The sequence below is a fragment of the Pezoporus wallicus genome, unplaced genomic scaffold (genome assembly GCF_028554395.1).
Source record: "Pezoporus wallicus isolate ANWC-B61680 ecotype Strahan unplaced genomic scaffold, APGP_CSIRO_Pwel_v1 contig_13850, whole genome shotgun sequence".
Classification (NCBI taxonomy): domain Eukaryota; kingdom Metazoa; phylum Chordata; class Aves; order Psittaciformes; family Psittacidae; genus Pezoporus; species Pezoporus wallicus.
In genome coordinates, this window is record NW_026635243.1 from 959,359 (window position 1) to 985,946 (window position 26,588).

At 47.0% G+C, this 26,588-nt stretch overlaps 1 protein-coding gene across 1 annotated transcript in view; it reads left to right on the plus strand.

The window, feature by feature from the left end:
- The window catches only part of GRK3 (G protein-coupled receptor kinase 3), a 57,448-nt gene continuing 30,860 nt past the window's right edge, over window positions 1–26,588 (plus strand). Inside the window, exons 1-2 of the mRNA XM_057413251.1 lie at window positions 1–254; window positions 14,789–14,865. Of these exons, the coding sequence (XP_057269234.1) occupies window positions 142–254; window positions 14,789–14,865 (190 nt within the window). The 5' untranslated portion in view covers window positions 1–141. The remainder of the gene's footprint in view (window positions 255–14,788; window positions 14,866–26,588) is intronic.

Below are 26,588 nucleotides of genomic sequence, written 5' to 3' on the forward strand. Positions count from 1 at the left end.
CGCGCAGCCGGGAGGCGCTCGGCGGCACCGGCGGAGGGGGAACGGGAGCGGGAGCCGCCGCCCGCCCGCCGCCAACCCCTGCCTCGGGGGCGGCTGCCCCGGCGGAGCCTCCATCTGCAGCCCGGCGGCGGGAGCGGGAACATGGCGGACCTGGAGGCGGTGCTGGCCGATGTCAGCTACCTGATGGCGATGGAGAAGAGCAAGAGCACCCCGGCGGCCAGGGCCAGCAAGAAGATCACCCTGCCCGAGCCCAGGTACCGGCCGCGGCCCGGCGGCCTCCCCTCCGCGGTGCTGGACATAACGGTCTGGCGGCCTCGGGCGGCCCGAGCGGGGCCGGTGGGTGCGAGGGCTGGGAGCAACTTGTGGGGCGCCTGCGGGCAGGTGGAGGTGCGGAGAGCGCCGCTGCTCCGGGGGAAGCGAGCACCCCGCGGCCGGGCGGGTGTTCGAGCCCAAACTTGATGCTTCATCGAGCGGGTGAGAGGCAGGTGGGGCGGTGAGCTCCGCAGGACGGTGAACCCGAGCGGAGGCGAGCTCGCTGCTGTGTTCCGCAGAGCTGAGTCCCCGGTGCTCTGACCACAGAGCAGGGAGATGCGGGGACAGGCTCGGCGGGAGGGTTTTCCCTTCGCAGGCAGCTCTCGGAGCAGAGCCGGTGTGTGCTCAGCCATGAAGCGGGGCACGGCTCGGGCTCACGGCCGGCTCCATCACTGGGCGTCCTGCCGGGCTGGGGTGGTTTGCTTGGGGCTTGGAGCAAGCCGCTCTAGAGGAAGGGGTCCCTGCCCGTGGCAGGGGTAGGAGCTGGAGGAGCTTTAAGGTCCCTTCAACCCAAACCAGGCTGGGATTCTATGAGAAGCATCTTTTTTTTGCTGAACGACAGCCCTTGGTTATGCACGGGTTATAAAATCACCTGAGCATCGCTTAGTTATTTACTGCTGAAATGAAAAGTAACCTTTCACGGCTCTCCGTGTGTGCATATATATGTATATGGATATATGCAAAATGATGTTTTAGCAGGCAAGCTACAGATTGCAGCAGAAAAAACCAACCCCCCCATGCACTGCAAAGCGTGTAGGCAGTTTGCATGGCTGCTGGTGGCCTAGCCCAGCTCTGCCGCGAGCGGGGGCTCCCTGAAGCCCTCTCGCACTTGGTCACTTGTTTTTCTGCCTTTACGCTTGAATTCTGGGCCGTGTGGAAGGTGAGGGGCACGGGGGTGCTCGGCCTGTGCTGATCCCCCTTACGAGGATGTGAAACCTCGGGCAAATGGGGTTGGCAGTGGTTTTTAGGGTCTGGTTGAGGATGGATTCTTGGGCAGGTGCAGGTGCCTGGTTTTCTCCTGATGTGTGGAGATGCTCATGAAAATAATACCCATAACATTTAGCCTGCTCTTAGCCTGAGCTGCGGTGTGTTTACTGGAGCGCTGGTAGCTTCACATTCCTCAGTGCTGCTGTCCTCGGTGGCAGGGATGTGCAGTGGGGTTCTGCCATGCAGCAGGGACGGGAGCCCTCTGAGGAGGCAGAAGATGGCACGTGGAGGGGTGCAGAGGAGGACGGGTCCTTCCAGCACCCACATGAACAAACAGCAGCACTGTTGGAGCTTGTGGGGAGGCTCAAAAGCTGCTGCTGGTACCGATAGCCATTGCACAGAGCGCAGAGCAAGCCTCGTCGCCCGGCGCAGGCCTGGAGAGCCCGCAGCACAGTGCTCTCCTCCTCCAGGACCCGCATTTGGCCGATGCTTGGTCGTTGCCCTGAGATGCTTCAGCCGTGTTTGGGAAGCAGCAGCCGGGTGCAAGAGGAAGTTTGGCGGCGGAGGAGGAGAGGTGAAGGGTGAGGTGGGTGCAACGCCTCGCTCCCGGAGCTGCGTGTGGAAGAACCTGTTTGCAGCTTACATGCAATACTAAAGGAAAAGGGTTGTTTGCCATCCCCCCCAGACTGTCGTGCTCTGCAGAAGGCGAGGAGCCTTCAGCAAGGGATTGGTTTGTGAGCGGTGCCAGGGTGCTGTGGGACAAACAGGACAGCTCAGGAAATGAATGAGAGGAAGCGTGGACATAAATGAGAGCAGACTTACCTAAGCCTGGGACCACAAACGGCTCTTAGGGTGCTTGAAATGACTGAACTTCTCAGCTTCTAACTGAAACCAGGGATTTCCTCATGCAGTAGGAAATTGTGACCGTTATTCTGGTGTCAGATGTCTTCCTGCTGGCTTCTGGTCAGGGTTTTTTTTTGGTCCCTCTCATTAAAACAGACACAGTGTGTTGGCTATACTTAAATATTCGGTATCACTGGCAAAGTGATTCATTTAAAATTACATAAATCGGCTGGTTAATGCAGGTTGATATAGTAACAGTAAAAAAAAAAACACGGCACACAACGTCCTGCCTTATACGAGTTTGAAATCAAACAACGTTTCCAAAGATGTGTTTTCATTTTGGGGTGCGAGAGCAGCTCCTCGGAGGAGCACGAGCACCGGTTGTAACGCTGCGAGCAGCATCCTGGCGTTCGGCTCCTGGCTGCCAGCGGGACAGACAGCACGAAGGTCACTGGAATATCACATCCACGCCTGACAGTCCACGGCTCTGCCTTGTTGCAGCAGGAATGTGTTCCCCGCTGGTTTATCTCCAGCGGGCAGCCGCTGCCCGGCCACGGCATCCTGTGCGCTGACGTTGCCTCCTGGGGATAGGTCACAAAGGTTTTCCCCCCTGTCCCACTTTGTCTCTTTGCTGGAGCCTGGCACACCTGTAGGCACCGTTTTATATCGTTTTATATCGCTGAGATAAGAGCAAATGAAGTAAATGAGTTTACTGTCATGCAGATTTGAGGGGGCTTCCTGTTTACAAGGAAATAGCTGTAGTGAAGCAGAATGAATTCCAAGGCCGCAGGCCAAGGCTTAGCAGCAAATAAACTATGAGGGTGAAGAGTTTATTGGCCATGGGGCTGATTAGTGCTGAGTTTACATGGAGTATCCTCAGACTGCTTCTGTACCGAACATGTTAAATATCCCAGTTTGGGAAGAAAAAGGCCAGCGAGCACTGATGAGACAAGAAGTGCCCAAGGAAGAGGCTGAGGGTGTTTTTGTTGTTTTAAACCACCAAAACAAAACGACCCTTTTTCCATCCCCTGTCATCTGCTTTTCCTTCCCTTCTTGCGTTTCCTTTCGTTCCAAAGGGCCTTGCCAAGGCCTGGGAAAGCTGCGGTATCCTTGAGTTCTGCGTTGTTCCTTGGGAGCTGCTTTGTGGGTGGATTGGCATGGGTGGACAGAAGGGTGTCAAAGGCAGAATGTCCTGCACAGGTAGGACTGAAACGGAAAAGCAGATGTGTTGAAACATGAGCAAATCTGAAGCCTTGATCATTTTCTGCACAATTGATGTCCAATATTTTTAGTTTTGGGGAAGGAGTAAATTTGCTGCATTCTGGTTTTTAGGCTATTCAGCAGAGTTCTGAAGGTCTTCACTTTTCCATGTAAATTTTAGATTTCCCTTATTTTGATCAAAGGGAGTGGAAGAACACTAGAGAACAGCTCCTTTTATTTGCTAGCAGCTTCCTCTGTCCTGACTAAAGGATTTTCATAATGCGAAATAGAGAAAAATGGTCCAAGAAATCCAGTAACTGAAATCAAAGAGGCTTGCAGTGGGTTCCATCCAGCTCTGCTGTCCTCCTGTATGCTCCGAATCCTGCCCCTTGGGGAAAAAGGAGCATGTTGCTGTCACTTCCTTAAAAGCCATGCTTCTAACATGTTTTTCCTCAGGTATCATCCATCCTCGCTTTACCTTTAGAGTTGAAGTGAAGTACTGGTACCCCACTGCTTCTTCCTGAGGCAGGTTCGTCTGGGGTGTGCTCTTTGCTTTCCTACCTGTCCTCAGACCAACTCGTGTAAAACCAGTCGAGGGTCACTGAATGCATGGAGATTGCTTTTTCTTTCTCACTTCTGTCCTGAACTGTTTGTGCTTTGCTTTCTTCATGTTACAGTGCTGAAAACCCAGGGGCATCTCTAGCTGGGAGTTAAGCATCTCTGTCCTCGATCCTTCTGGTTTTCAGTTTTGTTCTCTCGGCATTGCTGTACTCTTTCTCTGAATTTCAGTTGTTTCTTCATGTTCCCTCCAGCGTTTTCTTGTACCTCTTGAAACTTCTGTAACATCTCTAAGTTACAGGCTAAACCTCTGTCTCTGTCAGCCTCGGTTACTTTGATGGTGTTTCCTCTGGCTTCCTTTAACATTTTCTTGTGGTGCTTATTCATTTAGAGCGCTGTCTCTAGCCAAATCTTCCTGACAATTGGTTGTGTAATTTTCATCCTTGTTGCCATTACACCCGTGTCATCCCTTTGCATCTTTCTAGGTGCTTCCCTGTTGCTCCAAGCATACCCCTCAGTTTTGGGCTTCTGCTTTGGCACTTCACTCACTGAGCATCTCTTGCTTAGTGCCACGGTATCGGGAACTGCTGCAGCTTCTGTTGCCCGATGCGAGGTGAGGGGCACTGCCAGCTTTGGTCTGTGCTGATCATTGCCTTCAGGCCTGCAGAGCTGCTCCCCGAATCCCTCCTTGAAACACCCTGTTTGTTAGGAGGCTCCTGAGGTTTATTGTGTTTAATCTCCCGGTGTTTGCAGTGCTGAGGCAGTGGTTGCTGTGTTTACCCGTGGTGTTTCCCGTCTGCTTCTCTCTGCCCATTTGCATTCACTTCCCTCCGATGGCATGCGGGACCTGCAGCACCTTTTGTGTTGCTGGGCCGTGGCATGGCAGGGTCTCAGCAGTGACATTAACACCAACCCCCTACTTTATATGCAGGTTGTTTAGAGAACGTGGCAGCTCCAGGAAGTCTTGTGCTGTATCACGCTTCTTCCTCACTGTGTGAATGCAAATGGTAGAAATCTTCAAAGTGCTGTTTTCCTGTTTTCAGAACGTAGGCCCAGATTCTGCAAAGGCTTATGCATTTCCTGGGCTTTGCACAGAAACGTGCCAATGAATGCAGAATTAAACAGGAGATGCTATGGAGGATTAAGGATCTAATGCTTAATTCGGCTGAATTTGTGAATTTAGCTCTGTAAGGTGATGCTTCACTGGAGCGTGTTCCATCTGCTTGTGGCAATAATGACTGTAAATTATTTGAATAGAATTTCTTAAGCTTGGCTGTGTAAAACTGCCAAACAGTTGAGGGGTTTGTTTGACATTTACAGGTTTTTTTGGTGAAGTGTTTCTTGGTATTTTTATGCCATTTCCAGGACTTACTAAATATTGAAGTGAAAAATCTGAAGTGAGAAATTAAAACCAGCATGCAGGACCCTTGAACTGTTCAGAATGGTTTCATCGACACGCAGTTTGTGAAATACAGAAGGAAAAAGGATTCTGAGTGAAACGGGTTTAGGAACTCCTTTATTGTCTTGCAGCTGTACTGCAGCTCCTTGGTTGAGGTGGATGTTTAAGTGAAGAACACAGGAGGCTAAGCCTGGTGAGAGCGAGGGATGGCTGAATGTGTGGTGAACACAAGTCAAGGATTCCAGCAAGTGCTGTAGGTGACCCTGGAGTAGGTGTGTGATGGAGACAAGTGGTAGGGACTTTCCAAGGCCAGAGTGTTGCTGTTAAATGGAGCTTCTCAGAGTTCACTGGGCACTGTCATGAAGCTGGTAGTAAACCACTCGTACGGGTGCATTATTCCATGTTACTGTACTTCTGCAATGCAGCTGACATTTCTGAGATGGTGTCTTCTCATTTCAGTGAGACAGCAGAGCATCTGCCCAGTTTTCAAGTGCTAAAAATACCCATGAGGGTGTATTTTTACATATTTGAGACACTTCAGCATGCCTTTTGTCCCCTGCCTCAAGCGGTAGTGCTGTTGGATGCCTGGAGAGCAGCGTGAGCACTGCACTGGCCCATCCTGCTTGTCTCCTGTCTTAGGCTATTTTTGATTTCCTTACTTAATGTAGTAAATTACTATTGACAAGTACGGTCGAGAAGGCAGTTGTTCATTTAGTTTAGTGCAATTGATAGTGAGGTGTGTGTTTCAAAGGTTAGTCTTCCTGTTCAGCAATGATGAAGTGTGTAGACTGAAGCTTACATCTTACCTTGCTTGGCCGAAAAGGGATGCTTGACTCTTCACATGGTAACTGGTTGAGGAGGGGTTAAAGCTTGATTTAGCATTACAAGAAGGACTGAACAGTTGTGGTTTTGTTGTGGAAGAGCTCAGCCCTGCTGGGGTGAGGACAGATGACAGTAGTTAGATTTTTCTTTAGCGATTCAGCCTCCTAAGTGCTGTCAGTAGAAGTGTGTGGTTGGGAAGGTAGTAAAAAGATGGGTTTCTCAAAATAGTTTCGGATACATACGGGAAGCTTGGGGCTGCTGACAACGTGTGCTTGCTTTTTATCTCAGCTTTGTGCTTAGGGAGAATGCAGGCTTTCGGGATGGATGTGGACTATCAGTGCCGGAGCCTGTGGAGCAGGGCTGCGGATGCTGCTCCCTGCGCCAGTTGGGTGTTCTCTCACTTGGGAATTCGGGCTGTTATTTCTTTATCTGTTTATCTGCAGTGACTCGTTAATAAAAGACAGGCCTATGTGGGAAGAGCATGGGAGGACGAAGGTCCCGTGGCAAGGCTAAAATAGATGAGAAGTGAGAGTCTGAAAGGAGAGCTCTGGTGCTACCTGTGCTCTACAGATCAGAAACTACGCCTGTCAGAAAGTAAATGTGTACCTTTGGTCACTCGTAGGACCTTTGGCAGATGCAGGCATTGCAGTTTGATTTTCCAAGCTTTGGATAAGCAGTGAGGCCCTGGACTGTCTTGCTCCTGAGCACACAGTACTCAGCGCATCTCGGTGTGCAGGCAAGAGAGCTCTGGCCTCGAGAGAGATGCTCCAATTAGCTCTCCTGTGGGGATGCTGTGAGACTGAAGCTTATGTTTTGAAACATAGACCTTCCCTCGGGTGTCATTACTTTAATTAAGAAAGAAGGTAAATGAGGTTGATCTGGGAAGGGATCAGTGTGCAGTCTGCTGATGCTGTGCTGGAAACAGGGATGTTTCCAGGGCTGTTTTGAGGGGAAGCTTCTATGGTGTGATGTTGCATTGTAGGTGTGATGCATCTGACCAGCTGCAGCACACGGAGCACTCATGGTGTTCCTGGTGGGAGATGTGGACAAGCAGATTTGCCTTTCCAGTAAAATTAACAGCCACTGCTCCTTGTACAGGTATGACAGCTTTACAGTGCCCAGGCCTTCCCATGTGAAATGCTTTTGGCAGAGCTCTGGAATGATAACATCAGGACATGGATGTGTGCAGGTCTCAGTTTCTTTTCAGGTGAAGTCCTGTGGAATGGCCTGGTTTAATCTTCTTATCAAGAACAACATTATTATTTCTTTTTTTGTAATTAATAGAATTAGAAAAAAGCCAATCAGGAGCCGTCAGGTCTAGGTGCATAAATGGAATAAAGCAATTTAATTGAACTAAATTGAGGTAAAAGCAGCAGTTCCTAGCTTTAGAAAATACAGCTGTTTCCCACAGCAAGAGCTTCACCCCATGCGTGTTAGTTTCTGCAAGAAGATAATCCTAATACTGAGTAAACACCTATATAAATATGCCTTTCATAAATAATGATGTCTGAGAGGGTTGGGATACATATAGACCCCCCCCCCCCCGTTCATGTAGAACCCCCCCAGTCCCCTTCCAGTGTGCCAGGAGTTCATCCTGTCAGCATATGTCATCTCCAGTGGAGAAAGGAACTGGGGAAAGGGCAGGTTTCTCAGGTGGAGCTCTGCAAATCAAAGCCTTTATTAGAGGCAAACGGCAATCCAGCCTGGGCGATGCCATGGGTTGGTGATGCACAAACAAGCACCAGCTCCTGTAGTTTGAACTTCTTTAAAAGACTTCTGGGAAGAGGTGATTCTTAGGCCGCATATTATGTGAAAGGTTTCACTTTTGATCCGTTTTGCATTACTAAACCTTTTAAAGGCACTTCCCTAAAGAAGGAAGGCTTGGCTGCACTGGCGGTGTGCCAGTCTCTCCTTGCTTTGAGTTGGGCTTGTTGACCCTGTCATGCTGGCAGTTCAAAGGCCTTTGGGGCAGGATCTGTGGTCCAGTTTTAGCAAGTTTCTGATGGATTTGGATAGTGCAAATAAACACTGAAGTCTCTGTACAATTGCATCTGGAGATTATAAATTAATAAATAAATCGCAGGCGAAAGAAAACGTTGGCTGTAGTTCGTGGTAGCTCACTTCATGTTTATGGTTGCACACCGCATTTAAAGAAAGATCTAAACATTTTATAGATACGGGAAGATAGATTCAAAAAAAATTGGCACGTCTTCAGTGGTTTGTATTTGTTTAAGAACAAGAACGATGAGTGACAAATTACTTAATTGCAGGAGCGGGGAGATGTGGTTTTGCTCCAATTTCTCCTCCTTGTACTCGCTCAGTCGCAGCGTTCTGGTGGAAGGGCAAGTCCTTGACATTACCAGGCAGTGTAATTATTCCTGAAAAATTCATGTACTTAGAGGCTTTTATGTTAGTTTCAGATTCCAGCAATGATAATGCAGCCGATCCTCAAGGAACATGAGGATAGTGCATATTTTGACATCATCACTATGTAGCTCTTGCTTTTGGCTCTCTACTCGTAAACTTGCTCCATTACTACAGTTTGCGTAAGTGAAGCTGCTTCGTCTCCTGGATGAGATACATGCACTGGAAGGGGGGTGGGGTGGGAATGTGTGGCTGAGCTTTAGTCCCTTCCATCATAAACAGGGTGGAATATGCTGTTAATTGTCCTTGACAGGTACAAGTGCATTAGTTGGCCGCAGTGAGTGACTTGGCAGTGGGCTTGGCATCAGCTTCAGAGGGTGCAGAAGGGCAGAAAATTGGGTAGAAGTACGTGCCAGTTTCTTTCCCTTTCTGTTTTCTATCCCGGTTCTTGTCCTTTGTGACATCCATGCAGGAATGACCAGGAACCACGCTGCAGGTGCCTGTGCTGCTGCGTTGGTGGAGGGAGATAAGTTCGGTTTCCTTCACGTTACCTGTCAGCTGGTGAGACTAAGAGTAGGATGAGTGTGTGCTCTAATTAATGTAGCACCAACCATCACGTTTATTTCTCTATTAAATAATGAAGTCAACTGGATGTTGCATTGCTGTCAAGGGTATTGCAGTAACGGGATAGGATAGTATCGGATGCTCAGCAGTAAAAGAATAGAAGGAACATATACTTTCCATGTCATTTCATTGTTGTCCAAAAATGTTTGGATTTTGATGTTTTTTTTTTCCCACAACTTTCTAATGATTTCTTTCCTCTTCGAATGTGGAATTTTACAAGTAAGGGATACGTAGATGGTCTCATGGTCCCTTCTAGCTTTACATGCTGGGAGTTTATTGTGCCCCATTAATCACTCGAACAAGCGTTGCGATGCATAAAATAACTTTTACAGCATCTGAGAACAAAATAATTTGGGGAAGTATTAACTTCTGCTGAACTTTGAGCTGGGTGCAAGGCTCAGAGGAAGCAAAATGAAATGGCTTGAGTGGTTTGCGATACGTTCACCGTCTCTTTTACCTCTTGCACAGGAGGGAAGCTAATTCTTTTTTACTGGTTGCAGCGAGCGTCTGCCCTTTGCTTTCACCCCTGAAGCGGAGCATTAAGCTGAGCTGGGGGCTGTGATCCAGCGATTGTTGCCGTTTAGTCTCGTTCACGGGGAATTTTCTGTTCAGTTGGAGAGATTCTTCATGCCAGTGATGAATATACTACAAGAAAATAACAGCACCCTCAGTAATCAGCCGCACAGATTTACTCATTATGTTGAGATGTTTCCTTTCTTCTCCCCGTCGCCTTCTGTTATGTGACTTGTTTTCTTTCCTTCTCCACAAAACCTCAGTGAAAGTACTTCTGAGGAGAAGCTGTATTACTGATGATGCATTGGTAGTATTAGACTTCAGGCATCCAGATTTTCTCCTCATTTGAAATTGAGTCTTAAGTGGGCTCGGTTATTTTCTGACTGCAGCAAGCTCAGGTCTTTGGGAGACTTACCTGTGGGCGCAGGCTGGAGTATTTGTGCAGCAAGAGAAGGCAAAGAGGAAAGCAGAGATGGAGGGATGGGATGAGGGGATGTGATGAATACCGTGAGCAAGGTGGGAACAGGATGAGAGAGAGGTTGGGAAAAAGGAAAGAGGGGGTAAGAACAAGAAGGGAGATGACAGATGAGAATAAATGGAAGGTGACTGTCCAGTGTGGAAACGGGATGCTGGAATGGGGAGAGTGGGAAGGTGGTGCCGAAGGTCGGCAGTCAGAGGCAGTGGTGGTTTAGCTGCTGAATATCTTACATTCTCTTGAAATAATTATTAGCATCTAAGCAGTTCTTGGATGTGCCAGGAACCATCAGGAGCTTGTGCTGGATAGAGGATACACACATGCCGAAGGGTGCTACTGCCCTGATGACAAAGACGAGGAAGAAGAGAAACCCAGCTTAATTTTACAGACTGGAGAGCCGAGGCAGAGAATGTTCAGGGCTTGCCCAGGATGGTACAGGAAATGATGGCAGAGTTGTATACCAAACTCTGCGCTCAGGCCGGCCTCCCTAAAGCTGCCATTTCATTCTTGGTTTGTTTTTCTGTTCCCCTTTTTCTGGTTCAGCTTATAGGTGAACATAGTAGTGAGTGTAACTGTGCATTCCTGACGTGGGTATGATTCTTTAGTGCTTGCAATAAGGCCAAACATTTTTCTTCTCAAGCTGTCAGGTGCATCTCTGCAATATCTAATATCCCATAAACCTGAACTGCTAGTGATTTATAAGAAAAAATAATTGCCTTTTATGATAAATAATTAAAAGCTCCTTTAAGATACAGTAAGGCCAATAGTAAATAGCTTCTTGATCGAGTTCCAGTAGTAAGAGTATGTATTCACATACATACCATCCCATTTTTCTTTACCCTTTTCTTTTCCTAGGTGCAAGCTTCTTTCAGAAGAACTCCTGCACAATGCGGTGTATCAGACCTGCAGGGACAGAATCCAGGCAGCTTTGATATAAGAGCACGACTTCTAGGAAATGCCAAAATGAATGCTCTTTATTTTGCCCTCCTCCCTAACTTCTGTTTCTGCTTATGCCCTCATCCTCACCCTGCTCTCCAGGGGACCTCCTGGTTTGCTACTGCTGGTGTAGCTCACCAGGGAGGGAGGGCTGTGGGTGAATGATGCCTGTTCCGTGCACATCCTTTTCTGTCTTAAATAGAACAGAATGTGTTTTCTTCCTGGTTTTCAGACGCTGTGATTTGAAGTAGACATGTTCCGCCTGTACCGACCTTGGCCCCGCGGCAGTCGGCTGTGTCCTGTCAGACCATGTGCCACCACACATGCTGGTAGACAGCGAGAGCTTTTGAATTGCCAAATGTGTTTTAACCTGAAGGCTGCTTTTCAGCATGTTTCTTTGATCAAGTCTGCAAGACCAGGATGCTGGCTGTAGTAGCTACAGCTTCAAGATGCAGCTTAAAGCTCCTTTGAACAGATTCTTCAGCTCATGCTTGTAACAAACCCCTTTCCTGGGGCAGTGGAGGAGCTGACCAGGTTAGAGTGACCTGTGCTGCTCACAGAGTTTATGGTTAGATATCAGTGTCATCTTCCTGCCTGCTCCTGGGCAGGCAGTAAGCTCTGAGCTGCTGGATTGTTCAGCTTTTGCTTTTAGGGCAACTTCTCTCATGGCGCTGCAAGAGATGAGCGCTCCAAGTGCCTGCAGCATCCCGTTGCCCCCCCTCAACGTCAGCATGAGGCAGTACGTGGGTACTGTCTGCAGTGCCAAGGATGGAGGTGACTGCCTTACCTGCAATGAAGAGCTCTCCCAAAACTTGGCTGATGGGTCACCTCTGCATTAGTTGTCTCTGGCTGACCCTGGCATGGTGCAGCTTTCTTCCCTGCCTCGTCGAGGGCAAAGGGCTGCATCATGCTCCCAGATCCCCACTTCAGTTCAGTGCTGGTTAAACCAGCAGTGAAGTATTCAGAGTCCCTGTTGCATTTCTCATCAAATCTTAAACTTGACTTGTGATTTCCCCTAAGTGTCCTTGCTATTTCAGTTGACCTGTGGTATGTGGACAGTGACCTGAGCCTTTCTGATGTTTCTGTTTGCTATTCTCCATTTCAGAAAGGAAGAAGGTACACAGGCAGAAGGTTTTGCCACAGCACAGTCAGATATTTTAGGTGGCTTTTGTTTCCGCTTCTCCTGAGCGGTGCTGTTAAGGTAGATCATGCTGTGAACTGAGGTGAACTTGTGCAAAGAAGTCCACTCTCGCATTAGTGCGTGGTTTGTGCTGAAAGCACATGTGGGTATGGAAAGCTTTTCAGAAATGGTTACCTCTCTGTGAAACGCAGCTTTTAACCCAGATTGCTTGTGTGTAGGGCAACTGATGATTCAGTGTATGGAAGCAGAGAGGGTTCTTCCTTCCTGTTTATGGAATGTGCTAGGCTCCATTTCAGAATTTTCCATCCTGAAGCATACATGGACTGTGCTTCATTTCTTTTGAACACAGAAGGATTTCTACCTTCGACGTCTGTGTGAGAACTGAAGGTGGTGATTCTGGGTAGTCACAATCTAGTCCATGTCCTTTATTCCTGTTTATCCATCTGGATAAGGAGAACTGCTTCTGAAGGGGTGGCAGTCTGTGTTCAGAAGCTGGATTGCAGTGTGGACTCCTGGAGCCTGTGATCATTTCACAGATTTGTTCAGATTCTGTAGCTGCCAAAACATTTTGTTCCTTTGACATGTTATCCATCAGACCAGAAGCGCTGCGTGTCGAGGGAGAGGAGGAGGCGTGCTCCTTTGTTCCTATCACAATCAGAGTGTTTTCCTGGCCGCTTCAGTCACACGTTAAATATTTCATTCTCTCCTCCCGTTGTCCAGACTGAGCTATGTTTGTGTAGTTTCTTGCAGTGCACTTGTTGGAGCAGAGAAAAGCTTTCTTGATGTCAGTATTAAAAGGGCTCATTCTGTTACTAACAGTCTAGCGGTCAGTGGGAACGGGACGTTGCACAAGAGTGCTCCAAGTGCAGGCGCTCTGATGGGCTCAGGTCAACCAGGAGAGAAGTTTGTGGTCTATGGTGATGCACACCATGGTCATCTATGAGCCCTCCGTAAGCATGGAGAGACAAGGGGAAGGGCTGGTTGGGAGAAGCGGGATACAGAGCAGGCCATGCTGCCCATGCTCCCTGGCACATCGGTACAACTGGAGGCATTTTGCCATCAATGTGCTCGCCTTTAAGAGCAGAATTACGTTTTACCATCATTATTTTAAACATGTTAAGCTCAAATGTATATTTTTAAAAGCCTGCCCAAAGAACAGGCAGCCACACTTGGCAGTTCTGCTGCTTATGTGAGAGATTTCCCTTTACTACCTCGCTTTTCCTGAGTGCAGAACCACAGTATCTACTGCTTCCTCTTTGCTTGGAATCAGTATTTTGTTTAGATCGTTAAAATACGCAGAGAGGAGGCATAGTTTGTAATGAGCAGATAAAAAGATTAGCAAGTTCGTCACTGAATAATTTATAACCTTGAACCTGATTAACAACGTTCAGCCCTCCCCGTTCTTGTTTAAGTTGACGTGGTGCTTACCCTCCAAAGTGCTCGCCTGGGATCACAGTGTTCGTGGAGCTGTGTTCCAGGCGGGGCTTTGAGATATACATGAAAACTGTTCATAGAGAGATTCCCTACGCTGGGGTTTAAGCCTTCCAGCTAATTCTTGGCGTTTATTAGAGATGTTTTTCTGGTCAAGTCATGCGGACTTCATGCCTCAGGTCCTCATTTGAAGAGGAGTGCAGATACTTTCCTTCCTCAGAGATGATGGAAGAGATGCTGGTTGATGTCTGGGAGGGTTTTCAGAAGCTCTGGTGATGGGGCCTTGTAGGTATGCACAGGGCTGGGGATGGTCTCAGCCCTTTGCTTTTTCAGGCAGGGCTCTGCTGCTCAGGGTAACCCAAAGCAGTTCCGAGGCCACATTTTACAAGGGTGAGGTGCTCAGTCTTCTGTAGGAACCTGAGTGGTATCGAATAGTCTTGTTTAAGACATGAGCACTTTCTACAGGGCGCTCGTGGTGCTTCTTGGCAAAACAAATAGAACATACGAAAATAGCAATTGTAAAATTGGAACAGAAAAGGTCCAGTGGAATCTTGGCCTCGTGCTGTGACAAGAGGGCTGGTTTACCGAGGCACGATGCTGCTGGGCTGCATGGATTCTCAAATTTATGGACTTGTATTGTTGCCCCTGTGGAATTTTTATGGGCATTATATTGCAATGAATATTGAGGTTACTTGACAAATAAAGGAAATCTTTGTTAATGTGGTTTAAATGGGTGATTGTGACATTATAAATTAGGCAAAGTAGATGTTAAGTGCATTGCAGCCAAGCTAGGGGCCTAATGGAGCTTGTGTTGGCTCATTTTCTGGATGATAGATGGCAGTTGCAGTGCTAACAGCCTGCTCTAGCTCTGAGTGACTTGTACACTTGTTTTACATGGTGCAAGCTAAAACCTGATGCAAGAATACAGAAGTGATGCCCAGAATGTCCCCTGGGAAGTGCTATGACCCCGAGGCAAGGGTCCACCTGATGCTGCCTATGAGTTTCTGCTGCAGTCTCTGTCTGAGGAAGAACACTTCAGTGTTTGGTGCTCCAGCTCCTGCTGGCAGCCCCATACCACCCTTCAGTTCATCCCACAACTATCTAACTGGGATAAAAACTCTCATCCTGCATGAGTCTTTTACACTAACATTTCATTTTAGAGATCTGTTTCTCCAAAGGATGTTAAAGGTCTGGTTTAAAATAAGCAGTTTCAAGTAACTCTTTTTTTCCCCTTCTTTTTCAGTATCCGCAGTGTTATGCAGAAATACCTTGAGGAAAGGGGTGAATTAACCTTTGGCAAGATGTTTCATCAGAAAATTGGTAAGTCATAGTTAAGGTGAAATGTCACTCATGTAAATATTAAGACCTGCTTGCCTGCCACCTCTCTGTAACAACTGCTGGAAACCAGTGTTGGAGATGGTCTGAGGAGCACTGGAGTATGGACAAGACGCAGTAAAACAAAGGTCTTCAATAAAATGAAATGCTGTGGAAGGGAAGAGGATGAAGCAGAGCAATCTGTCAGCTTCATGGGTTGGAAAACTACTGGGAAAATAATTAAATTATTGGAAACATCAAGGAGAAAATTATATTACGTGGTATGGGCTTGTCAGCAATGTAATGTGTCACATCAGTTACACTTTTGTGTTTCCTCTTCAGGGCTAATATGGCCTCTTGATAAGGGAGCAGCAGTAGTAAAGATACTGTATGTGTTACCTTGACTGTCTGACATCATGCTTTTGCTGGCAACAGAGGGAGACGTGGCCTGGCTGAACCTGCTGTGTGATGGGGCAAGCTGCTGGGGAGATGGGCTTGAGGAACAGGTAGTGAGTGCTTCCATGGGCATGTGGAAGGAGTTTGCATCAGAGCATCAGGGATCAGTTACTATGCAGCATTTTAGGTAATGATGTAAATGTTGGGATGAAGAACCTCTGTATGCTGTGTGTGTGACTGTTGACTAGAGGAGGTGGGGGGAATGTGATGCTTTTCAGTCAAAACCAGCAGTGCCCTCTGTGTCTGTGCTGGAATGATCACACAGATCCAGGGTGGAGAACCGCTGCTCAGGTAGACACTGTTAACTGCCTTGGCCATTACACTGAGGTTGTATTGTCTGTGCTGCATCATATGACTAAATATAAAAGCAGGATCATAGCCAGTGAGGCATGTGAAGTAATCCTCTTTTGGCAGAGTATTGTGTCCATCCTGGCCCTGGACTACAAAATATACATGGACCTGCTGGAGAGAGGCCAGGAAAGAGCAGTGGGAATGAGCAGACCTCACTTAGCGGTCTGCTAAACACGACCTACAAGGAGGTATTGAAATAGGGTGTTAATGTAGGCTATAAAAGGGAGAAGTGAGGTTGAACAATCCTCAAAACCAGAAAAGCTGTTGCAGAAATGATGAGGTTGGTCAATTTTCCAGGGGCTTGACATGTGAGTTATTAAAGAATCTGGATACGACTGAAACAGTTTTAGTAGTAGGATGGGTGGTGAAGCAGGAGAACGGATTTCATGAGGGGCTTGTGAAATCCTTGTCCTTTGGCATATGTCTGCTGGGATAATACAGCTGCTCTTGTCTTGCAAAATGGGGACAAAACCATAAAGCAGGCGGGGAAGACTTGAGGAGGTCAATGGATCTATTCCTGTCTGAAGTACACCAAGACTGTAGCTAACAGGGGAAGCAAATGCACCTTGTTGCCCAGGGAGAGTGATGCAATGGGGACATCTTTGGGGTGGTTGAGCTTTAGCTGGGTTCCATGGCTGGTGCAGCAATGTCCAGCCTTCCTGGTTGCCTAGAAATGTGCAGCTCAGTAGGTGGGAGAATATTCCAGAGTGGGAGTTTTGAGTATTGCCAGATTGAAATAAAGAGTATTCACAGATTGTCATTAATGGATTTCATCGCTTTGTGCAGAGAGGGTTGCGGAAACACCAGTCTAAAGGATGCATTCGTAGCAGTCTCAAGGAGCTTTCCATTGTGTTACAGGAGCTGAAGTGTGGCCTGTGTTTTTGTGCATAAAAGCTATCACTTTTTCTTCTGGCCTGAAATTTTGCACTGTAAATACCTTGTTTGCTTGTACTGATGTCTCCCAGCGTGTGCTTCACTTCAGATGTCTGTGCTGAATCATTAGGATTTGCTCTAGCATGGCAGTTGCAAAATAAGTGGAATTTTAAGCAGGCAAACACAGCCTGGCTCTAACTGTTCCGTTGGTGGCAGTGAAGTGGAGTTGTCTTTTTTTTTTATCTCCTTAAACCCAGAGCAGCTTCACTGTCATGGATATTTCTGTTTCTGCAATGGAATACGTTTCATTCACCATTGATTCCAAAGAACAGTGAAGAATGCTGCTGTTATTTAATGAGTTATGGCAATTACAGTTGGGTAACTGTAGCCTTGAAAGGATCCTAGCTTTGTGTTCTTCTGTCCCCCATTCTGGTGGCCATTGAATCTGGCATTTAGGAGCCCCTGGCCGTTTAGAGGCACCATTAACACACCAGTTTGTGTCCCTGGCCTCCAGGTGCACAGCTCGCAGACGTGCAGGGAGGTTTCCTCCCGTCTCCCCATGGTACACTCATAGCAGAGCTTGCCCTTGTTACCTGGCAATGGGGAGGTCGCCTGTGACCACTTGGATGCCATTGAGGTTACTTGTGAAGCTGCTTTCTTCTGAAGTAGGATTTAGACTGGAAGGAAACAAAGATTAAAGAGAAACGCGACTGTTTTTATCAGAAGGCTTTGCATTGCTCTGGAAAATGTTGTATTTCCTTACTGCGGTGGTTCATTTGAATTTGATTGTGTTTTGTAGCTTGTTCTTTGCCATTGAATGGGTTCTGTTTCCAGACGTTAGCATAATTGCTTGTGGTAAAGTACCTTCGGTTTTAGGCAAGCGTGATATGGGAGGCTGTGAAAATAAATCTGGTGAGGTCATTACAAAGTCTAATCGCTTCTTTACTCCCATTGCTGCCTCTTTGCGTGCTGGGGATGCGGCTCAGGCTGGGACCCGGGCCCCAGAGGCAGCTCCTGCTCTGAGGAGTTTCAGTCAGCCAGAGCTGGATGAGTGTCTGGTCCTGAGCTGTAATTCTGCTGCTTCACCCCCTTGCTGCTGGCTCTTCCTGTGCCTTTATTTTCTCAGTTAAAGAGCTGTCTACTATGCAGTGTTTTATCTGTGTATACTAACTATAAAGCTTCATCAAGGCACCTATTCTTTCCTTTGGCAAGCATGTAGATGAGCACTGTTAAGCTGTTTTTTTCCCCAGAGCACAATTCTTTCTTGCAGCCCCAGGTCATTGTTTTCTCTGGTTTTCAGTCTCCTCCTTTCAAATGCAAACCGCAGGGCTTTGATCAGTTGTCTGATATGATTCTTTCTGATGTCCTATGCGGAGCCATTCCTGTTGGATGTTTTCCTATGAGTATGTCTAATTATGGTGCTGTTCTTATCAGGTGCAAGTGCTTATCTTTAATGAGCCCTTAAATCCTTTTAGGATCAGCGTTTTCCAGGCCCCACTCTAAAAGTTTGGCCTAAATTCCCTCCCTGCCACCTTCTCCAGGTGTGCAACTGCAGGGACAGCTTGAGCTTGGAAACCAAAACCTTAGCTCTGCCCTTTGGATTCACCTTAAAAGCAGGAACTCCATCAGCAGGCAGTGGCAGCAGCCTTCCAGGGATGAAACTGGCCTGGAGGCTTCATAAGGTCTGCGTAAACAAGTGTCTGTCCTCTCTTTGTATCTTTGTCTTCGTGAAGGCAAATGGGTTGCTCTCCTCTCTTGAAGATGGGATGACAGCTTGCAGGAGTGATGCTCCAGAATGATCTTGAACTCGAAGAATCTCCTGATGACTCAGAGGACATGAAGATACAGAACCACCCAGAAAAGCGCTCTGGCAGCATTCAGTAGCCCAGCAGCCGGCTGTTCCCACTGAAGCTGCTTCCTCCACAGCAGAAGCTTCATGGGGGAAGTACAGGCTGTCTCGAAGCGGAGTGCGTAACCACCTCTAGCTAGTTTTCATTTTACCACATCCTGTTTGCTACACCACCAGATTATGTGTTTGCTTTAGCAAAAGAGATGTTTTCTGGTATCCCCATATCTATCCCTTACGTGTAGGACCCGCTCTTGGTTCACGATGGGGTTGTCCTCGTGCTGCGGGGTGGGCACGCCTGTGACAGCGCCGCTTCCAGAGGGCAGTTTGGGAATGAGCTGGAATGAGCGTAGCTGTTGGGTGGATCAGGGTCTGCTCAGCCAGTGCAGCTGCCAAGTGTGAACTGGAGTGAATTAGGTCATAGTGTTGCTTTAGAGCAGGATTATCGAGGTTATTAAAGTTAAAGGCTTTGGAGCAAACTTGTTGCTGGTTATAATTCAGTGACTCTTACGTCTGACACTGGACTTACTGACAAATTGCATCTATGTGGTAGGCAGTGAACAAAATCAGCTTAGGTCTTATGGGATGTGACAGTAAAGCATCCTGCAGCTTCAGGTCCTGGCTTGGTTCAGCCTTGGGTTCTCTGGTAACGGCTTGGGAGCTGGTGGGTTGTGGCAGTTTGTCTACACCCCTCTCGGTTTCTCATCGGTTACACAGAGCCGTTGGGTTTGGGTCTTGGGGAAAGACGAGACCAGAAGGTGTTTGAGCTGTTCCAGCAGCTGGTCATGCTGCAGTTTCAGCCTTTCACCTTGCCTAGGAAGTGACTTGTGTGTTTTTTTTTTTTCTCTGAAACTGGATCTGATTTCTGATTTATTTTCTTGAAATCCACTTGCAAAAATGACCAATTAAAACCCATGTAGTTGACGTAACAAGTTACAAATGTGGTTTTTTTTTTTTCCTATTTACCATCTCCTTTTGCTTAGTGAGGAGTGATCGTTCTTGGGTGATTCATTTAACTGTCTTTCATATCCACTTAAATCAGCAGGCTCCAAGTTGGAGGTCTTCCCAGCCAGGGTGAGCATTTTGCCATCTGCATCAGTGCTTCTTCCTACACGCACACGTCTTCTGCGGGGCTCTCGCTTCTTCTCTGCTCCCTTTACACTGCAGCAGCTAAGTATAGCTAATGTATATTCCTTTTAGCTGAGTTTCCAGAGCAGATGAGCCTTGGGTCTCTTTTGTAGTTCCTCCTGCACAGGCAACCTCCATCTGCAGGGAGGGACTTCTCTGCCTGCCCTCTGCAGTTAGAGGGAAACGTGCTCCTGGCCGTTGTGGCTGCTGTTTCCTCCTGCTCTGGCAGTGACAACGTTGAGAAAAGCCCAAACCCCTCCAAACAAGGGTGAGAACAGCTAAAGAGGTGGTTTTTCTTCGGGCAGTGAATCACGCTTTCTGTTGCTTGTTTCTCCACTTCTGGACCCAGCATATTTGATTATTTCAGAATTTTGATGCTAATCACTAAGCAGATCTTGAGTGAAAATCTGTTGAGAAAAACATTCTTGCTCTTCCTCTTTCTGTTGCCAGTGTGGTAGCACAGCGCACTGCGCTCCCCGAGATGCCTAAAAATAACAGGCTGGGAAAAGCACCTCCCTAGAGCATTATTTAAGCTATTGTTTAGTTTAAGCATAAGATCTATGTGCCGTTGGCATTCTGAACTAATTAAATAGGCCCCTGAGGACAGAACAAGGAAAGCAGTAAAACTTCATTGGAAGTAAAGAAAAGCACCTGAGGTTTTTACTATTAAATGAGCGGGGGATGACAAAATTATCAGCAGATCTTGCTCCTAGTCTGCTCGAGATGACTCTGAAGCTGCAGCTTGGACGTGCAAGTGGTGGGGCTGGCCTGGGCGTGCTGGGAGCTGATGGTGGACTGAAATCCTCCCTCCTTCCGGGGAGAGGACTGTGGTGAGCAGGAGGGGCCACCCAAAACCCCATGTGAAGTGTTTAGAACCAGATTGTTTTGAGAGCCAAAGTCACCTGCAGGTTGTACGTTAGCTACTGACCTAGGACTTGAGTGAGGGCAAGTGTCGCAGCCTTGGATTTCTTTCTTAACAGTGTCCATGAGACTTGCAGCACTGCGATAATTTTACTCTGTTTCTGGTATGTTGATGTTGAATAAAGTGCAGTCATGTAATAGGGAAAATAGGTACTTGCTTGGTGGGTTTTCTGTACAAGCAAGAAGGCAGGTTAGTTGTTGAAGTGCTATTCTCCTGAGGTTCTGTTTCTGGCCTAGGGGAAACAGCCACCATACCGAAGTAGGCACCATCCAAATCAGGAAGTAACTAGATGAGCAAAACGCCCCATATTTAAAACACTGCTTGAAGACTGATCTTCTTCTTCCTCGTGTTACTTCTTATTTTCAGTTCAAGTTTAGACTAAAACCTGGATTCTGGAGAGCCTGCGGGAGGGTTTCTGAATCCGTTGAACTCGTGCTTTCTTTGCACTGTTGAGATGATCAGTTAAAAACAGCACAAAGCCCAAACCGCAGGTCGAGGTCGGAAACTGGGCGACTGTAAACTGAAACAGAAATGATTCGTTTAAGATATTTCATAGGATCATAGGATGGGTTGGGTTGGAAAGGACCTTCTGATCATCTAGTTCCAACCCCCACATTCCAGCCAATTTCACAGTGATTCTCCACTTTATCAAACTGGGGTGTGGGCAGTGAAAGAGAGAAAATACATACTGTGTGCAGTCTCCCTTCACCAAAGTAGGGTTAGGTTTGAGATCTGCTTTCTGTGTCATGATTTAACTGTTACTGGATGCTAAATTTCTTTAAACATACTTTATTTTGTGGTAAAGTAAAAGCGATGCTTGCATGAATTACATTGAAGATCATTTAGAGGGATAATGATGAACATTCCCACTGCATATTTTATGTGCAGGCAGCTTTAAGGAGGTGTCTGTCTTGTGTGTCAGGGACAAACAGTATCCAAAGTCACTATAAAAATGTATGTATTCATTTTGGGTTTTCTTCTTGTCATAAATAATTGAGCATTTCTTTGCTGGGATGCATCCTGATATGCTCCCATGCATGCTGGTGCAGAGGGGTTGAAAATACTCAATTGTGTGATTTCCCAGAGGAGCTGCAGATTAATTCTGGGCTTTAAGGTAGAAAAAAAATATATATCCTATCCTCTGGAACTTCATATAATGGATAATGTACTGAATAGCCAGTGGGGAGATTGAGATGAGATATTGGGAAGAAGCTCTTCCCTGTGAGGGTGCCGAGGCGCTGGCACAGGGTGCCCAGAGAAGCTGTGGCTGCCCCATCCCTGGCAGTGTTCAAGGCCAGGTTGGACACAGGGGCTTGGAGCAAGCTGCTCTAGTGGAATGTGTCCCTGCAGGGCTTGGGGCTGGATGAGCTTTAAGGTCCCTTCCAACACAAACCAGTCTGGGATTCTGTGGAACTCATCTTTAATATACTGCAAAGTGACTTCCATACCAAAGATGTTTTTTTCTGCCTTCTTGTTTGAGCTTTCTTAGCCCATTTCTGATGGGATGTTCTCCTCGTATACCAGCAGTGATGGTGTGCAGTCATGATTTCCCCCCTCTCCTCCCCAGCAATTTCTCAGTCAGTCCAAAACGCTTGCACTCCCATGGAGTTTTTATCAGCGTGCCTTGAAACAATTCACCCCCTAATGAAGCCTCTGCACACCACTGTGAAATAGGTAAATATTAGTTTCCCATGTCTGTAATGTGGCATGATAACGACTTTAATGAGATTTACCTGCGTAGCTCTCTGCTCCTAATAAGCAGATTCTGTGGTCCTGCCAGTGCTACTCATTCATCTCAGTGGGATAACTCATTAGTAACAGGAGAAAAGCTCAGGAAGAAGGAAAAAAGTAAGTAGACCCTGAATTACTGAAGCTCTTAAGTCTTCTGCCTTTCAGCTTTTAAGAGACAGAGCAGTTAGCCACAGAGCACGGAAGCTGGAGAGCTCTGGCTGTTGATTTCCTCATCGATTTGTTTGTAGGGCAGATATTTACTATAAACCTTTCAACTGCTCTTATTGTTCTGTACCAGTATCTGTCCTCTAAAAGAATGATGCATAACAGGACTTGCAAGCCCCCTGAGGAATTTGTCCAGATTTCCAAGGTTCTTGCTGCAGAGCATCACTTGGGGATGGTCAGGAGGTGAGCGACACCATCAGAACATGAATCTTCACACTGTGTAGGGGAGCAGAGCAGTAACCTTGTGGGGTTGCTGCTTCTCTCTTTCCTGGCCTCTTTCCCCTGACAGCATCGTGTCCAGCCAGTGCCTCCGTAACGTTCTGCTCTCAGATATGTGCACGTCTGCAGTGATTGGGGTAGAAAATCTGCAGTCAGAGACCTACAAAACAGTTTCTTAATGTTTCTAGATGCCTCTGTCATTAATGTCTTTGATTTAATGGGGAAAGAGGCTGAAGAGAAGTAGAGCCATCTGTTTCTGAACCTCCGGCTCTCAGCAGCTTTCTTCTTAGAGTGCACAGAACGAACCAGAGGAAGGCTTTAAAATTCATGTAGGAGAATCATCTGTGCTCTGTCACTGTTGTTTTAGCGGTTTTGCTCCTCTTTACCTAAGTGCTGTGTGTATTTACTAGCTGAATACTACTGGTTTTGTGTTCTGATTCTAACCACAGTACAACAGACTTCCTAGATGCCGTGGCAGAATGGTTTGGATCGTTGCAGCGGTTCAGGTACTGAACAGTCCTGGCTAAGGTGAATACTGGCATCAGAGACTTGAGAATCCACTTTTGCTGTGAACTTATTCCATGTCTTCAATAAATGATGTTAGTGCCTTGCTCTTCCCCAGGCAACAGGCCCTTCCTCATAAGTAGAAATACACCTCCCAGTGGGCTTTGTGTGCTTAATAATTCATAGTGGTGAGCAGTTCATGGTGTGGAGGGGTCAGAAGAGACAGTGTGCTTTCCAATAGTGAGGGGTGTTGCCTTGCATTATCATAGAATCACAGAACAGTTAGGGTTGGAAAGGACCTTAAGATCCTGCAATTCCACCCCCCCTGCCATGGGCAGGGACACCTCACACTAAACCATGCCACCCAAGGCTTCATCCAGCCTGGCCTTGAACATTGCCAGGGATGGAGCATTCACAACCTCCCTGGGCAACCCCTTCCAGTGCCTCACCACCCTAATTATGTAAGCAATTTGCAAAGGTTGTATAATGGAAAAACACTGATCAAGAAAACGACGACTGGCACGTCCTTCGTGGGGACCAAACATCCTTGTGACGTGGGGAAAGAACCACTGTGACAAATAACAACCGTTGTGACGTTTTTAAGCTGCTCATGCTTGTTAGCGTGCTCCTAGCTTGCTAGTAGCTGCTAATACCACTTGCAAAAGCGGTGGGAGTTTCTTCTATGTACAAGTGAAAAGAGAACAAAACCTCAAGTGCTGTATATTTCTTGATGAGCTTCAGTGAAGGAATTTAATCACGTTCTTTGCAAGAACTGATGGATTGAAATGAAATGCTTCAACTCTGTGTTTCGTTGTCCTTTTAAAATTAGAATAGTTATGTGTGATACCAGTCCATCTTTCAGAGGAAGGTTTTCTGATGTACAACCCTCTTTTTTCATTCACCTTTGGTATGTGAATACATACTTGACTTCCTCATCCCTGGCAGTGCTCAAGGCCAGGTTGGATGGGGCTTGGAGCAACCTGGTCTAGAGGAAGGTGTCCCTGCCCGTGGTAGTGGGTTGGAACTGGATGGGCTTTAAGGTCCCTTCCAGCCTAAACCATTCTGTGGTTCTGTGACTTTAGTGAAATGGAATTCTGGAGACCAGAGTATGAAAGGTATGTCCTAATTTGGTTCAGCTATAAGTTTTCCCTGTTCTTTTATTTTCATGGCTTTAAGTAGCGATTTATTGCATGTTCAGTATTCAGAGGCACATTTCATGAGGATATTAGGGTGATAACCTGGTGGTTTGGGGTTTTTTTTTGAGGTAAAGATCCAGTGGCAATTGCAGCGGGTGAAGCACAGACATGGCATTTTTAATGGTTTACAGCTGCATGTTAAAGACAGAGCACGTTCTCCTTTTCCATAGGAACCCTTTTATCCTGTGAATTGCTGTGCTGCCACTTGACATCCTGACAGCTGCTGGTGCTGTCCTTTGGAAGTGCTGAGCTCCTGGCTGCTGTCAGGACGGGTATTTACAGTGCGCCTTCTTGTTTGAGATGCAGGCTCTCTAATCCACCTCAGGTTATTTGGCTCTGAGCCGCTCTGCGGGGCTACAAGCAGAACAGTGATTGAATGCTCGTGGTAAGACAGTGCATTATCTGCTTAAGATCCTCTCCCTTGCGGGCCTGGGTTGAGGATTAGCACACAATCTGTGAATACTCCTCCATCGTGTCCAGTACGTGTGTGCTGGAGGAGGTGAAGGCACGCACAGCTCCGGGATTTGGGACCAGGGCTGACCACATTGTAACAAGTGTTAGTGATTTCACAGGGGAAAGCTATTGGAAAACATGCGTGGAAATAAGGATTTTCTTTGAAGACACTTGAAACCTTGCAGCCAAAGTTTATTTTCCTATAATGATTTATAGGCATCATTAAACAAGCTACCTGGCAACTTAGTAATGCTGGGCTCAGTTTGAGTCTGTTGTAGGGAAGCTGTTCTGCGCTCCTCCCCACTGTATGCAAGTCCTGTCTTGGAAAAGACAATTTGTTCTTTTGCCCTGCTTCTTATGCACACAGATATGTTTTAATTTGTTGTGATGTATTTTCAAGGAACAGTGAATGTACTTTAGGCTCTATTAGGAAAAATAGGTTAAGGACAAACAGCTCGTAATTGGAAAGCAAAGTAGTGAAATCTGTGGTGCCTTCTGGGCTGGGAGGATTTCTGTGGCTTTGTACCTAGCCCAAGCTGTGATTCCTACGCAGATGAGTTTTCCTGGGTAGTAACAAGTCTCTTTGTTCCTGAACAAGGAAATCGGTGGTTCTCTCAATTCTAGAGCTTTTAGGTGGTCTTAATTATGCTGTGCTATGGCAACTGAGCGCATGTAGCGTACAGAACAAGATCCTGAACTTGGCTGGATGTGCCTTAACAGCTGCAGCCTGATTCAAATCACAGCTTTTACATGGTTTAATAACAGAGTCTACCCCTAATGTTTTGTGTCTGTGACCCTGGTCTGTTACTGCTACCGGTGCTGGCCGCTGTGGAGTGTCGGTTGAGGTTTGCTGTTACTGCATCCTGCAGGTTCCTTGGCAGTCCTGCACAAGAGGCTTTGCTGGAGGCAAGTTGTCTGTGTCCATGTGCTTCTGCTCCTCTGACTTCTTCACGCTGTTGTCTGAATTCAGCCACATAAATATCAGGAGATTCTTGGAGGGTCTCAGGATAGAGATGTTTAAGGGCCCTAAATGAGGAAAGCTCCTTGTGTTGCGTGCTTCGCACCAGCCTGATGTTGGGAAGCTTGTGCTGATGCTTCCTCTGCCTGGAGCTGGAGCCATTCGCTGCAGCCGAGGTCTGAGGAGCCTGGTTCTGGTGCAGATGCCACTGCTTGCTGGGTTGTCGTTATTCTCTATTTATACACAGCACATTTAGATAGGATTTGGAAGCAGCTTGGTATTTTTGTTTTCTAATTTGCTATTTTGCCTACTCGAAAGTGCCTACATCAGCATTTTGGACCACGTTCAGGTCTGCTGTAAATAGCTGCAGCTTCCTCTCAGTCAGTGACATTGTGAATGCTTACATCAGGGCGGAGTGTGTCTGTTTTTAGCTCTGCTGTCTTACCTAGTCGTTTCTGTTTGTTTTAATAAGGTTGTTATTTACTCCCGTTAAAAGGGGTATTTGGATCAGATAGGAATAAAATTCCGGTTAGAGTGAGATAAGTCGTTCTCTGCAAGGTTTGTTTCATTACAGAGTTCCTCATTAATTGTGTTATTATTATCCCGTGCTCTCAATTAATTCACATTGTGGTGGAGATCAAGATGTGGTGTTGTGAGTGCAGGAGTGACCTTGAGCAGGCAGAAGGCCAGCGCTGTCCCCTGGGCTGGCCTCTGGCATGGCTCTGGCTGCTGTCCTGCTGCCCAGTGCTGCAGAGCTGAACCTGCTGATGGGGCAATGACTCCTGCTTAAAGAGCACTGGTAGCAGGGCAGGAAAATGACATGGAGCTGTAAACTGAGAAGGTGGCTTTTGTCCCTGCAAGTGGAAA